We start from the raw sequence: 13466 nt of genomic DNA, 5'->3' as shown, positions 1-13466 counted from the left end.
GTTTGTTACAGAGGCTCCCGTACTCGCCTTGCCAAATTTTGATCATGTGTTTCAAGTGGAGTGTGATGCTTCTGGTTTGGGGATTGGTGGTGTCTTAAGCCAATTGAACAGGCCGATCGCATTTTTTAGTGAAAAGTTCAACGAAACAAGAAGTCGTTATAGCATATATGATAAAGAGTTTTACGCGATCGTCCGAAGCCTTGAATATTGGAGACATTATTTGCTTCCCCATGAGTTCATTCTCTATTCTGATCATCAAGCATTAAAATTCATTCATGGGCAGGCTAAGCTTAATCCACGACATGCAAAATGGGTTGAAACTTTGCAAGATTTTAATTTTGTCATCCGTCACAAAGCCGGCAGTGCTAATACGGTCGCCGATGCCCTTAGTCGTCGTCCATCCCTCATGATCTCGTCCACCATTCAGGTTGCCGGTTTTGCACCTCTCAAAGTATTATATAAAGATGATCCCGATTTCCAAGCTATTTGGGAAAATTGTAAGGTTAGTCCGTTTCGTGATTATGTTCAACGTGATGGTCTGCTCTTTAAAGGGAATCGTTTGTGTGTTCCTTTCTCTTCATTCCGGGAATCGATTATTCTTGAATGTCATCAGGGTGCTTTAGCAGGTCACTTTGGCAGGTCAAAAACCGTCTCACTTGTTACTGAGCGTTTTTTTTGGCCAAAGCTTGTACATGATGTGGTGAAAGTTCTCAATCGTTGTCGCACTTGTCGTCTTGCGAAAACTCATCACACTAATCAAGGGTTATATACACCATTACCCACGCCGTCCGGGCCATGGGAAGATGTTAGTATTGATTTTGTCCTTGGTTTGCCACTTGCGCAACGCAAGAAAGACTCTATTATGGTTGTTGTGGATCGTTTTTCTAAAATGGCTCACTTTGTCCCATGTTCAAAAACGTATGATGCTTCAGAGGTGGCAAAGTTGTATTTTTCTGAAATTGTTAAGTTACATGGGATACCAAAGTCGATCACGTCCGATAGAGATGTTAAGTTTGTGGGCCACTTTTGGCGCACACTTTGGAGAAGGTTAGGGGCCACGCTGCAATTTAGCTCTTCACATCACCCGCAAACCGATGGTCAAACTGAGGTCACTAACCGTAGCTTGGGTAATCTTCTTCGCTGTCTCGTAGGTGATAACAAAAAGCAATGGGATCTTGCACTCCCACATGCTGAATTCGCATATAACAGGTCTACTCATAGTTCAACCGGGCGTAGTCCTTTTCTTGTGGTTTATGGGCGTAATCCGTTTACACCCCTTGATCTTGCACCATTGCCGGAGGTTTAGAAGTATAGTGCAGAAGGAAGTGATCGACAGAACAAATCAAGTTGATTCATGAATAGGTACGCGACCAGATTACTAAGCATAATTTGCAATATCAAGCTCGTGCCAACAAACATTGCAAGAGAGTGGTTTTTCAAGTTGGTGACCTTGTCTGGATTTTCTTGAGGCGTGAGAGATTTCCATAGGGACGTTTTGCTAAGTTGCAACCACGTGCTGATGGTCCATTCCGTGTTCTTGAGCGCATTAATGACAATGCCTATAAAATTGATTTACCAGGTCATTATGGCGTCTCGGCTACTTTTAATGTTGCTGATTTCGCTCCTTATGTTAGTGACGAGCCTTTTGACATTGATACGGATCCAAACATAGCAGCCCAAGTGGGAGACAGCCTCGAGCCCACTGATGAAAGTGGCTAGAACCGACCCACAAGTTATTAGCCCATTCAACCATTGAAGATAATAAATTTAGTTATGTTTTCTTGGTCGATACTTTATTCTATTGTTTCCATGTTTACTGTTTTGTTTTCCTATATATATTGTAAGACTCTTTTGGTTGAATGGTGAATTGAAGTCATCGAAAACTTTTGCTTAACAAAGTGTTATTACTTACTGATCCCGGTTGGCCGAGATAATCCACTCCGACGTTGGTAACTTGGTTGGCCAAGTATCGTCGCCGCTAGGTTTTTTTGGCCTAGGTTTTGTTCTTTGCACCACGACCACCAAATAAGAACGTTCACCGACCTCGTTTCACCAAAGATGAGATGAAAGCACAAATCATGGAACATGTCAAAGAGGACACCCTCCTTTAAAATGAACTCTCTGGGGAACTGCTTTACCTACGAAAGAAGAGACACCAATGCGACCAACACGTTCAGGAAATAGAAGCATCAGGCCGCAGGGTCTCGAAACACGAAGAGACATATTCTTATTTTCTGCAGGATGAGAGCAAAAGGGTGAAGAGAGCAATCAATCATGTTTTTAAGGCTTGTCACACGCTGACCAACCAATGCACTTGGGCAGAATCGTACCATGACAACTGCGGAGAATGCAAATCAACGTGGGAAGTGAAATGCCCAGAACACGACAAGTGGTGGGCTAATGAAACGGCTCACCGTGGAATAGGAAAAATGTCAATCAAAGATGAAGAGTAACCGTATCATTATTATGTATTTTATGTTTTTTTTCCAGTATTGTATTTTTTTTAATTGTATTGTCTTTAATTTTAAGTAATGTAATGTGTGTTTAAGTATTAATAAAATGTGTTTTGTTTTTAACTTTGTGTAAAAAAAATGAAATAATAAAATAGTGAATGAATAGTAAAGAAGTAGGGAAGAAGTGGGTAGTATTAGGAGAGAGGTATTCTTAGAGAAAAACCTGATGAATAGTAGAAGAAGTGGGTAAGAAATAATAAAGCTTGTGACAAGTTGATAAATTCTCTATCCCCGGGGCATTTAATTCCCGCTCATTGGCCTCCATTTCAAACCTAGACTTCAAATTTCGAAGTAAAAACCAGTAATTATCCATCAAATCAAGAATTAGCATTGGATTAATTGCTCATCTCAAACAGTAATTATCTGCTAAACATATAATCAATGACTTCCCACCTTCCTCCAGGTATTTTCTACTTTCATTCAGTTTTGTATTACTACTGTAATTCTAAAACCCCCTTTCTTATTTTCTCATTAATTTAATATTTAATTTAATTTGAAATAGGTAGTAATAGTAACGACAATAATAAGGGAGTTGATCTGTGGTCACAAATCATAGCAGCCAATTCATCCGATAATCGACAGCAGACAGTCGTTTACAGACGTAAAAACCCCGAAAAAGAAAGCCTAATTACTGCCACGTAAGTTCGGTTTGTTCTTTTGGTTGCCACATTTTCATATGTACTACCAAAATGTGGAACCAAGGTTTGAACTTTACTTTTTTTTCTTTCTTGAATAGTAATAATTAGGGTTCTGCATTGAAAGATTAATGTACTTTTATGAAATATTCAATTGGGTCACTATAATGTCATCATTTTCGTGTAATTGAGTGACTTTGTTTGGTATAAGTTAATAAATAAAAGTAACCCAATTGAATATTTTGGAAGACTGCGGTAACTTTCTTGCGTATTTACTTTCGTATGTTTCTGTTTATATGGCGTCGCTTTGTGTTTAAGTACTTGTTGAGGCGTATGCAGGAAGGAGGCGAGTGATAGTCAAAATAATCGGGTTAGCTTGGCTCCAGGGAAACGTATCAGTTGGAACCGTTCCCTTTTCACCAGGTTTTTTTCCTTTTTTTTACGGAGCTTTATAAACCAATCAATGTATACAAAATTACGGAAGTTTTAACCTCTAATCTATATTTTGCAGAGGGCGGACAAGTATTGCAGTTGCTGCGTGTGTTAATTATGGACCTGAGAAGGAGAAAAGGATAAGAAAAAACAAACCTCCGCTTGCTAAAGTACGTTCTGCTTTCATTAATGGTGTTCTTTAGTTTATGGTTTATCATTTCATTGTGAGTTCGTGACTTATTTGGATTTGTTCAGGCAAAGGGGGCACCACCTCAAAACTATGATAAGGAGCGTGCGTATTTTCAAGAGGTTGACGCCTATGAGTTATTAGAGGAAAGCCCCTCACCCCAAAAAAAGACTTGGGTTATGGGCACCAAATACTCTGAACTCGAACCACATTTAAAATCCATGGTTAAGAAATGGTTAATATCAAGGCAAAACCGCAGTTGTGGATCCTCTCTTTCGCTTTCCAGGATCTTGGAAACTCCAGAGATATCCAGGAGTTCTGTTTATAGTAATGCTTTGGATTTTACAAGTTTAAAAACTTCTTTAGATACAATATCCCGAGTCAATACAGGTGTAAAATCCAGTTCGAGTTTGAATCCTGTTGGTAGAATTGAAGAAATAGAAAACGTGGGTAGAAAAGATCCTGAGGATATTGAATCTGGTATTCGTAATCTTTTGTTATCATCACGACCATCTTTTCTGGATGAGTCGTTATTGGCCTTGTTAGAAATTTGTGGGCAGTCTTTTCCATCCACATTTTCAGATGTGCTTACTCAGTTTTGGTTGGTTTTCATTCCCAGTATTAACTAACAGAATTAGTAAATAAATTCAAACTTATAATTTGACACATGGATCTCTTGAGACTGCAGTGACCTCCAAAGTATAGCCAAGGTAGGTGAAGGTACATATGGGGAAGTTTTCATTGCTGGTGAAACTGTTTGCAAAGTTGTTCCATTTGATGGTGATTCATTGGTAAATGGGGAATGTCAAAAGGTAATTTTTCATGCTAGTATCTTTTCATTGTTTTGGGCGTATTTGTTCCTTGTATGTCAGACTTGCAATTGCTAAGTCACGCCAGGAGTTATTACGACAAACTGTATGTAGCGAAAAAGCTATTTGTTGAAAACCAAAGCAACAATTCTAATGCTGTTGTTGCTTTTACATGGAACTTCTTGACATTTATGTAGTTACATTGGGCTAATACATGTGCTTCAATAAGAACAATACAATTATCAGTTTTCTTATTAAATAATAACTAAGTATAAATAGTGCTAGCTGTTGGTTTTTCTTATGCCGTTGTTTTACATGCTACAGAAAACTGAGGAATTACTTGAGGAAGTTATGCTTTCTCTGACCTTGAATCAGTTAAGGGGAATTGATGATAATATTCAAAATGTTTGTCCTACGTTCATACAGACGTTAAGGTTAGTCTTTCCTTGCATCTTTGTAAAATGTCATATAACATGAAATTTACATGCAAGTTGATTCAGGTGTTTGTTGGTGTAACTATTAGATTCGATGCCTTAGAACGCTACTTGTAATAGAGTTAATAAGAATAAAGTTTGTTGAGTTTTCTACTTTAGATTTTAAACCTAATCTAACTAATATGTTATTTTATTGTTATTAGATTGTATATATTTTTATCTGAATTTAGATTGAAATTCATATTACTAAACACGCAATTCTCATTTTGCAGCTCGTGAAATCTAGAATTTTATGTCTTACAAGTCAAGGTGGCTTCTATGATTCTGTAAATCCTTGATTGACAGTAAGGGGGTGCTTGATTAGGGCCTTAGGGGTTTTGAGGGATGGGGAATGGGATAGAAAATGAATAAATATGCTTGGCTAGGAGTAGGGAAATAGGGAATGCAATCACTGCTTATTAGTGGGTAATGAACCATTACTTTGTAAATTGGGTGGTAACGTAATGATAACCCACTTGGTATTCCATTTCCCTTTCTCTTTCCCATTCCCTAAATTTGAACCAAGCGACCCTAAGTAATAGTTCTTGATTATATCAATAACTCTGGATATAGCCAATAGTTAAATGGATGTTTGAGTCTTATAATTTGGTTCAAACCTATCAATCAATAACCAATAAAATTACGGTTTTGTTCATGACTAGCAGTGCTTTGCTACTGACTTGTGTAGTGTTTTTTGGTATTTTTTTACTCAAAGTTATTTCTCTGAATTTAATTGCTTCTTTTGGTGTCCCCCTTTTGCAGTTTAAGAGTATGTGATGGTACTTATGATGACGCTATGATAAGAGCATGGGAGAAATGGGACAAGAAGCATAATTCACAGAATGATCATCCTTCCGAGTTTACTGCAAACCAGGTTTTCAATTATGAGGACTCATTTATGATTTTATTTAGTTTCTCTTAATCACACTGCTTTAAATCTAACAATCTTATGTATTTTGTGTTAGCGTTTTGTTGTGTTTGTTCAAGAACACGGTGGGCAAGACCTGGAGAGCTTTGTGCTTCTGAACTTCAATGATGCACGCAGCTTGCTAGTTCAAGTATGTTCCTGATGATTTCCGTTTACCACGACCCCCACCATCCCAAATGCGTGCACACACACATACTTTGCAAGCACAGCATGGCTACTAAACCTATCTATATGAACAATTTAGTGGTTGCATTTTTGCCATTTATCTATGAATGAGTCGATTTGGAGTATAGTAACCGATTAAATGGCTAAAATCTAAGCTAAATGAAAATGGGTCGAAAGTTGCCTAGTGTGTACTGTTTATATCTAAAGCATGCAATCTAGTACATAGCTTTATTCAGAAAGTTAGATCATTTATTGTCATAACCTTTTGTTGTGAATCAAATTAACGCTCTAAATCGTTTTATTCAGAGAAATGGACAAAAGTATTTCGGTCTAAGCGACCCCAGTTTTGTTCTAACGGTTAATCGATCATGTATTCAGGTTACTGTTGCTTTGGCAGTGGCAGAAGCTGCGTTTGAGTTTGAACACAGGGATTTGCACTGGTTTAGTAACTCTCATAACTGGTTTTACTCATAGTTGATCTGTTTTTGCTGGTTGTATATTGGCTTTTTGTTCATTGTTATAGGGGGAATATTTTGGTGAGCCGAAAGGGCACTGAAACATTGCAGTTCATTCTTGACGGAAAGAAAATGCATGTTAAGACATATGGACTTGTGGCATCAATTATTGATTTTACACTCTCGAGGATCAATACAGGTACTTGTTTGTAGTAAAATGCTTGAAGTTCAAATGGTGTCCCTTTATCTGATATATAGAACTTTCTCATGTTGGCAGGGGAAGATATTCTGTTTCTGGATCTATCCTCAGACCCAGGACTTTTTGATGGTCCGAAACTAGATATACAGGTAACATAAAACATGAGTTATTGATAATACTATCAAATTTGTCATGAAGTTTACATTCTTCCATATCGTGTGCAGTCGCAAACTTACAGGAAAATGAAAGAAGTTACAGAAGATTATTGGGAGGGGAGGTATGATAACTGGAAATTATCAATACTGTATAACTATTTGATATGTAGGAAAATTCATAATTTGGCGGCTTTGGGAAATAATTCAAATTGATTCTGGCTCAATGGTAGATTTTTTATAAACATGGGTTTGAAATGGGCTGTGCTGGGTGACCATGGTTGAACATAATCTCTTTAGTATATGACTAGAATAATTGATTTTGAATGAAGATCTAGTTTTCCGATTAGAGTAATCATTATGTTTAAAAATCAAAAGTACAAGCGTTGGAGACTATGACTTGTTTGACCTGTTTGTTTTTAAGTTAATATTTCCGTAGTTTTACCCAATTGACCCATTAGAGATATCATCACAATACCAAATCGACCCATTTTTGGTCTAGGGGCCACCTCTATCAATAACAGCAGTGCTTACGCTTCTCTGTGCTCATAGTTTCCCCAAGACGAACGTGCTGTGGTTGCAATACCTGCTTTACATTTTGATGGAAAAAAAAGTTTATGTAAGTCCTTTTTCTATTACTCTATGCTGCAAGAATTTATTGTTTCAAGAGTTAAGTTTGTAAATTGAATACAAACTAAACCTAAGTTGTATGTAAAATAAAGGCAAATTCCAGAGTATATACTTACTTTATCATTTGTCTCACATCGATCATTGTAGTTTTGAAAATTTAGATATATAAAAGTATGAAACCTGTTCCAGTTTCACAATTGTTTGACTGATTATACCTATAAATTTTATTTCATGTGTTAATGACATGGAATAAAATTCTGGACACATACCACTAAATATATATACCTGTGAGCTGTTACAAGTTCATCATTGTTTGACCAAATAGATTGGTCTACGTGGTCATGACAAATTTGGTACTTTTGACCACAAAATATAAGTAATTGATCCAAGCCATCGACAAGCCAGTCATTAAATCAAACAATGATGAAAGTGAACAAGTTTGGTACTTTTGATTATCTAGATAGGACATTTGAAAGTACAATGATCAATGTAACGATAAAATAACTTATAGTCTATGGAATTTGACCTAAATAAATGCGCTCTTTTCATGAATGTGTTGTTATCTAATGTGTCCAAATCAAATGATCTTAAAGTTTATTTATCTCTTGTTTATATAGCCTTCGCAAATTATTAATCATTATAGCTTTCTTTGGTAAAATTATGCGTTCAATTAACCATTTGGTATCCAAACATGATATTTAATCATTTCATGTCAATAATACGGAGCTGTAACCTATTGTTTTTTGATCATCAATTGTTTATAGGATCGTACGTCTAAGGAGGTGAGGGAGTTACGTGCTCTAAAGAAGCGTTTAAATGGCTATCAGTCTGCGAGAGAATCAGTGGCTGATCCTTTTTTCAGTGACCTAATTGTTAGTGATTGAAGTGATGTTTAGCAAGAAGAATACTAACATATATAATTATGAAAGGTCCAAGACATTTTTGACCTTTTTGTTGTGTTAGCTTCTAAAAGAATGTCAAGAAAGTAATTTGAAAAAGATGGTATTATGTATATGCATGTGTATGTGTGTCACCATATCCACAATATGGCAACTTTAGTATGTTCTCCCTTACAAACTGCCTATCTTTTAGGTTGTAAATTGGCTATTCATGCATCACCTTATCCTGCTTTTCCTTTTTGTATGCAAAAGATAGGATCTCAAGAAAATTAATGTAAGTGTTACCATGTTTTTTGATAATTTTAGTTAACTGCTCGAACAAAACTTAGTAATCGTATGATTATAGTCTTGTATCTCTATCAATTCAATAACTGTAGCTCAGTGTCAGTTTGGTTTGAGGGAATGAAATCTTGAAGTACAGTTGAATAAATTTTTGTATTTAGTGGAAAAAGAAAGGTCATTCAAACAACATGTTAGATATGCATAATAAGACATCCAACTTGTGAGATATTCATCCAAATTGTAGGGAAAGCATCAAATTGTCATCAAACAAGGAAAATAAGGCACATTGATATGTACTGACTGATTGCATGTTATTCTAAGCATACTTCATAAGAACTTCACTGAAGGTGAAGACAGAAGTTAAGAAATAGATACTCTGTGAATGGACCTCAACAAACGTTTCAACGTCTTGGAGAACACCGTTTAGTGCAACTAGAACTTGATATACTTTCTCACTGAACTCTTTACTCTTGGTTTTACGAATATACTTGCGTCTATACTATAGATACCTTTATCAAAGACTTATCGCGTAATCGTTTATCAAATATTTAAGCTATCTTTGATTTCCTTGTGATGTGGTTCTCACTATAGAAACAATCTTTTGACTTAATAGATATAGATATCATTAATATATCATTGCAACCATATCAAATACATATAGTTTATTTCAAGATTTGAAAAAAAAGGCTAAAAAAAGAAAGAAAGCTAGATTTGTGACATGATTATAAGTCTTCATGCCAAAGTAACAACTTTAATACTATTACAACATCCTTATCAAAACCTTGCACATTCATGCCATTAAAAATCAACAACACTACATACTATATTCTTTTGCTTTGCTTTGCTTTCTACCACTTTTTATGCTGTCTGTTCTTTACTTTTATCATCATCCTAGCTTTTTCACACTCACCAATGCCAATGGCTTTCTTTTTAGTATCACAACACTCTTTTAAGAGAATCCCATTTTTCATTCAAGTCTATATCTATTATCCTCTCATCAAACCATCAACATCTTGTCAATCTATATCTATACAACTATCATGGCTCATGGATCTTCTTCTTGTTCTTTTTCCAAGTGTTGTTTCTTTTACTTGGTTCTTCTGTTCTTCTGGAGTTCAGGTTAGTGATACATATATGTATATATCTATATATGTGCTCTTTTGATCATTAAACTTAGATATATGTACATTTTTGAGTGTTTACAATTCTCACGTCTGATTTTAAGTAAAGTTTTCTGTGGAATATGCTTGTGACGGATAAAACTTTTGGTAAGTTTAGGCTTTTAGACTATAATGTCTACTAGGAATGGATCTCTTAAACTGGTAGTAAAAATGGCTTTTTTAGGCCTGCAAACTAGTGTATTCCTGATCCTGATTTGTTTGTATTAAGCTAAGCATGTTCTCTAAATGCATAAAAATGTCTATCAAGTAGTATATGTTAGATAAAGCAAGCTCCTATAGTAGTCCTACCCAATATTGAACGTAACTCGGCCATAAGTAAAGCATATTATCTCGGATATTGAGGTTGAAAGGAGCAATAAAAGTTTGAGTCCATTTATTATGAACTTGAACTTGACCCTTTATATGTTTAGAAGACCAATTGTAGTATTATAAGTTTATAACTCAATAAAGTCTCACTGATCTGGTTTGGACTTGATAAAGTTCCACTTGATCTGGCTTGACCTCAAATTATAAGATAGTACTCAACTTGTTTGGAGTTTTTGATCATCTTAAACTCACAGAATCTTTGATACTGTTATAATAGAGGTGGCAAAATGAGCAGTGCCGATGGGTTGGGTAATAAGTCAAAATGGACATTTTTTTGAACCGGTCAAAACTAATACATACCTATGACCCGAAACTCTTATTGTCCAATTTTTATATTTTCATGGTTGTGTGTTAATCACTTGATTGATTACAATAACAATATATTTGCACTTAGCAACTTTTGTTTTTCTTTCATAAAACGATTTAGGTGGTTAATACGGAGCTAAAGTACAGCTTGTTACATAGTAGATATGGGGCCTTATGGGAGTAGACAAATAGAGTTCTTTTCTGTAACTTTGAACACGTGAAATCCATAATTTAGGCATAGTAGAATCAACGTTGATCGTTGGTAATTTTTGAAAAGCTACTTAGTGAAATCTGATGGGGTATGACCTCTGATGGTGATGCAAACCATACTCATATTCAACTTAATTTTCATCAATAATAGTTTAGTTTTATTGCAGCTATAATTCTGTATTTCCAACTTAACTTTAACAAGTTCATATTATCTACTATGAAAAGTTTTTTTTTTTTTCTTTAACAACTGTTCCCTTGGTTTTGACAGTTACAAGATCCGAAATTCGTCATGCCAAAGACTCGGGTGGATTTGAAACAAAAGAGATTGATAGAGAGAAAGAACAGTTATTTCCTTCTATTCACAGGGTACTCATTGAATATTTTCGCTATAAACTGACAGAGTTTGACTCGATTGATCCCCCAACGACAGCCTTACCATCTGCTCCATTAACCAATCCAGTCACCGCCTCTCCAATTAATCCTGCACCAGGGATTGTCACAGTTCCAGGAACCAACACTGGCGGTGTGTCACCTGTTCCACCAACCATTACTCCTGCCACAAATCCAGTAAATCCACCTGCACCGGTCACAAATCCTGTAAACTCACCTGTGCCAGTCACTAATCCTGTAAACTCACCTGTGCCCGTCACTAATCCTGTAAATTCACCGACACCTGTCACGAATCCAGTTACAACTCCAAGTACAAACCCTGGAGGACAGCCTACAGTTAACCCTGGGACTACACCATCAACGCCATCTGTAGGAAATGTTCCAGCAGGTCGAGGAGGACAAAGCTGGTGCATAGCAAAGAATGGAGCGTCACAGGCTGCACTGCAGTCGGCTCTTGATTATGCATGTGGGATCGGGGGAGCTGATTGTGTCACCATTCAGCAGGGTTCTAGTTGTTATGAACCTGTCACACTTCAGAATCACGCATCATATGCATTTAACAGTTATTACCAAAAGAATCCGTCGCCAACAAGTTGCGATTTTGGAGGTGTTGCTGCTATAACCACCACCAATCCAAGTAAGAGCTTATTTCTTCCATCATTTCACTTAAAGTTGTATGTAAAGGTGGCAAGATAGGTGGATCGTGGGTTGGGTAACGGGGTCCAAGCTGGTCATCTTTTGGTACATGTCGAAATAGGCCTGGTTAGTCCATTAAAACTTATTTGTCCATATATTATAACTTTCAGAAACCACTTATCCATTAAATATGATTTACAAATTTTTTACTATTACTAACATTACACTTTAGGTAACTTCAACCCTTTTTGTAACAGGTACTCTTTGAGATAGTACATGAGTCATGACCCAAATCGACCCATTCGCTAGTAAATGGGCCAAATTTAGGACCTTTAATCGTGTGCTCATAACGCTGAATCTATGTTGTTGAATTGCAGGCACAGGTTCGTGTGTCTATCCATCATCATCATCGTCGTCGTCATCATCATCATCTTCTTCCACGCCTGCAACACCGGTAACGCCAGCTACACCAACTACACAAACACCTAACAATCCAACATCTCTGCCGACACCTACAACAGTATCTCCAGGGTCAACTTTTCCAGGGTATGTGTTATAACCTCTATGTTTGAAAAAAAAAAGTGCATTTTGGCAAAGGATATATCAAACGTGGGCTTAACTTATTTCTTTTTGTGTTGCATTCTACAGGACACAGTCTCCACCACCAGGAGGGTTTAGCTTAGGAAACACTGACCCAACAGGACTAGGAGCTTTTGGTGCAAGCCCTCCGCTTGTGAACAATGCATCCGTATCCAACATTCTGCGGCCCTTCTTTGGGTGCCTTGTACTTGTAGCATCCATTATCTTTTTCGGTCTGTAGAGAAGGCATTGCTATAACATGAATTGGGTTCTTGGGCTTCTTTAGCACAAAATGTTTTAACATTTTGACAGCTGATCAAGATATGACAGAATAGATGGGATCTCTAGCATTCTGATATATTGGGTAATGCTTTTAGACATATATATATGGTTAGATTGAGCAAGAGAGTATGATTTATTATTTGGTTTGTATGATAGAGGTTTTGTATTAGTATTATTTAGTTATATTATATATGTGACACCATATACTATTACTCTCATTCCCTTTACCTATAGTATTTGTTTTATGTAACATAACCAAACATCACACTATCCCATATTGCCAGTTAAAACTATGTTGAGAGAGAGATCACATCTGGATGTCGCATTTTTTGTTTTAGCGATGTTTTAGGCTTCGTGATGTTCTCCCCGAATTACTTGAACATAGAAATCGTCCTATATCTTGACAAAAATCGTGTAATGGTTGCTTTTTTTTTGTAATGAATACAACATGTAGCTGATCGATAAATTTTTTAAAGTAACTACAATAATATATACGGCTAATTAAAGTTCATCCCAGAGAAAATTATCTTCATCATCGATCTCATAGTCGATATAAGCTTTTGAACACTTTAATTACTTTTTGCCTTTTTGGGTTATACGTCTTCATGCTTTTTGCAACAATCATATGCTTAAATAGTCATCTTTTACTTGTATTTTTACACACACAAACACTTACATGCGACTTGCATTTCCTGGCCTAACTTGCTGCTGGTATGCTAACATAATTTGTGTGACTCGTTTGAATATTTTTATTTAT

At 36.3% G+C, this 13466-nt stretch overlaps 2 protein-coding genes across 2 annotated transcripts; both read left to right on the top strand.

Moving 5' to 3' along the window:
* Positions 1–2782: 2782 nt before the first annotated feature.
* On the top strand, positions 2783–8590 carry LOC122594114 (serine/threonine-protein kinase haspin homolog). The gene is made up of 15 exons (XM_043766590.1): positions 2783–2916; positions 3016–3151; positions 3488–3571; positions 3660–3750; positions 3836–4368; positions 4456–4579; positions 4901–5010; positions 5812–5923; positions 6015–6107; positions 6521–6582; positions 6666–6796; positions 6875–6945; positions 7021–7073; positions 7501–7567; positions 8343–8590. Exons 1-15 carry the CDS (start codon positions 2895–2897, stop codon positions 8460–8462), a joined length of 1809 nt encoding a protein of 602 aa, XP_043622525.1. The 5' UTR covers positions 2783–2894; the 3' UTR covers positions 8463–8590.
* A 1138-nt stretch (positions 8591–9728) lies between these two features.
* Positions 9729–12945, top strand: LOC122593576 (mucin-5AC). The gene is made up of 4 exons (XM_043766003.1): positions 9729–9878; positions 11091–11849; positions 12226–12394; positions 12497–12945. Exons 1-4 carry the CDS (start codon positions 9800–9802, stop codon positions 12666–12668), a joined length of 1179 nt encoding a protein of 392 aa, XP_043621938.1. The 5' UTR covers positions 9729–9799; the 3' UTR covers positions 12669–12945.
* The last annotated feature ends 521 nt before the right edge of the window (positions 12946–13466 follow it).

Source organism: Erigeron canadensis, chromosome 3 (assembly GCF_010389155.1).
Source record: "Erigeron canadensis isolate Cc75 chromosome 3, C_canadensis_v1, whole genome shotgun sequence".
Lineage (NCBI taxonomy): Eukaryota > Viridiplantae > Streptophyta > Magnoliopsida > Asterales > Asteraceae > Erigeron > Erigeron canadensis.
The sequence above is the reverse complement of the archived record's forward strand: the minus strand, read 5'-3'. Positions and strand labels throughout refer to the sequence as shown.

Excerpts from the sequence above, each read along its gene's own strand:
- LOC122594114 (XM_043766590.1), top strand. The coding sequence starts at position 2,895 with ATGACTTCCCACCTTCCTCCAG. Across the intron at positions 4,369-4,455 it reads GATGTGCTTACTCAGTTTTG|TGACCTCCAAAGTATAGCCA; the intron begins GTTGGTTTTCAT and ends TTGAGACTGCAG. Across the intron at positions 7,074-7,500 it reads GAAGATTATTGGGAGGGGAG|TTTCCCCAAGACGAACGTGC; the intron begins GTATGATAACTG and ends CTGTGCTCATAG.
- LOC122593576 (XM_043766003.1), top strand. The coding sequence starts at position 9,800 with ATGGCTCATGGATCTTCTTCTTGTTCTTTTTCCAAGTGTTGTTTCTTT. Across the intron at positions 11,850-12,225 it reads TATAACCACCACCAATCCAA|GCACAGGTTCGTGTGTCTAT; the intron begins GTAAGAGCTTAT and ends GTTGAATTGCAG. Across the intron at positions 12,395-12,496 it reads CCAGGGTCAACTTTTCCAGG|GACACAGTCTCCACCACCAG; the intron begins GTATGTGTTATA and ends TGCATTCTACAG.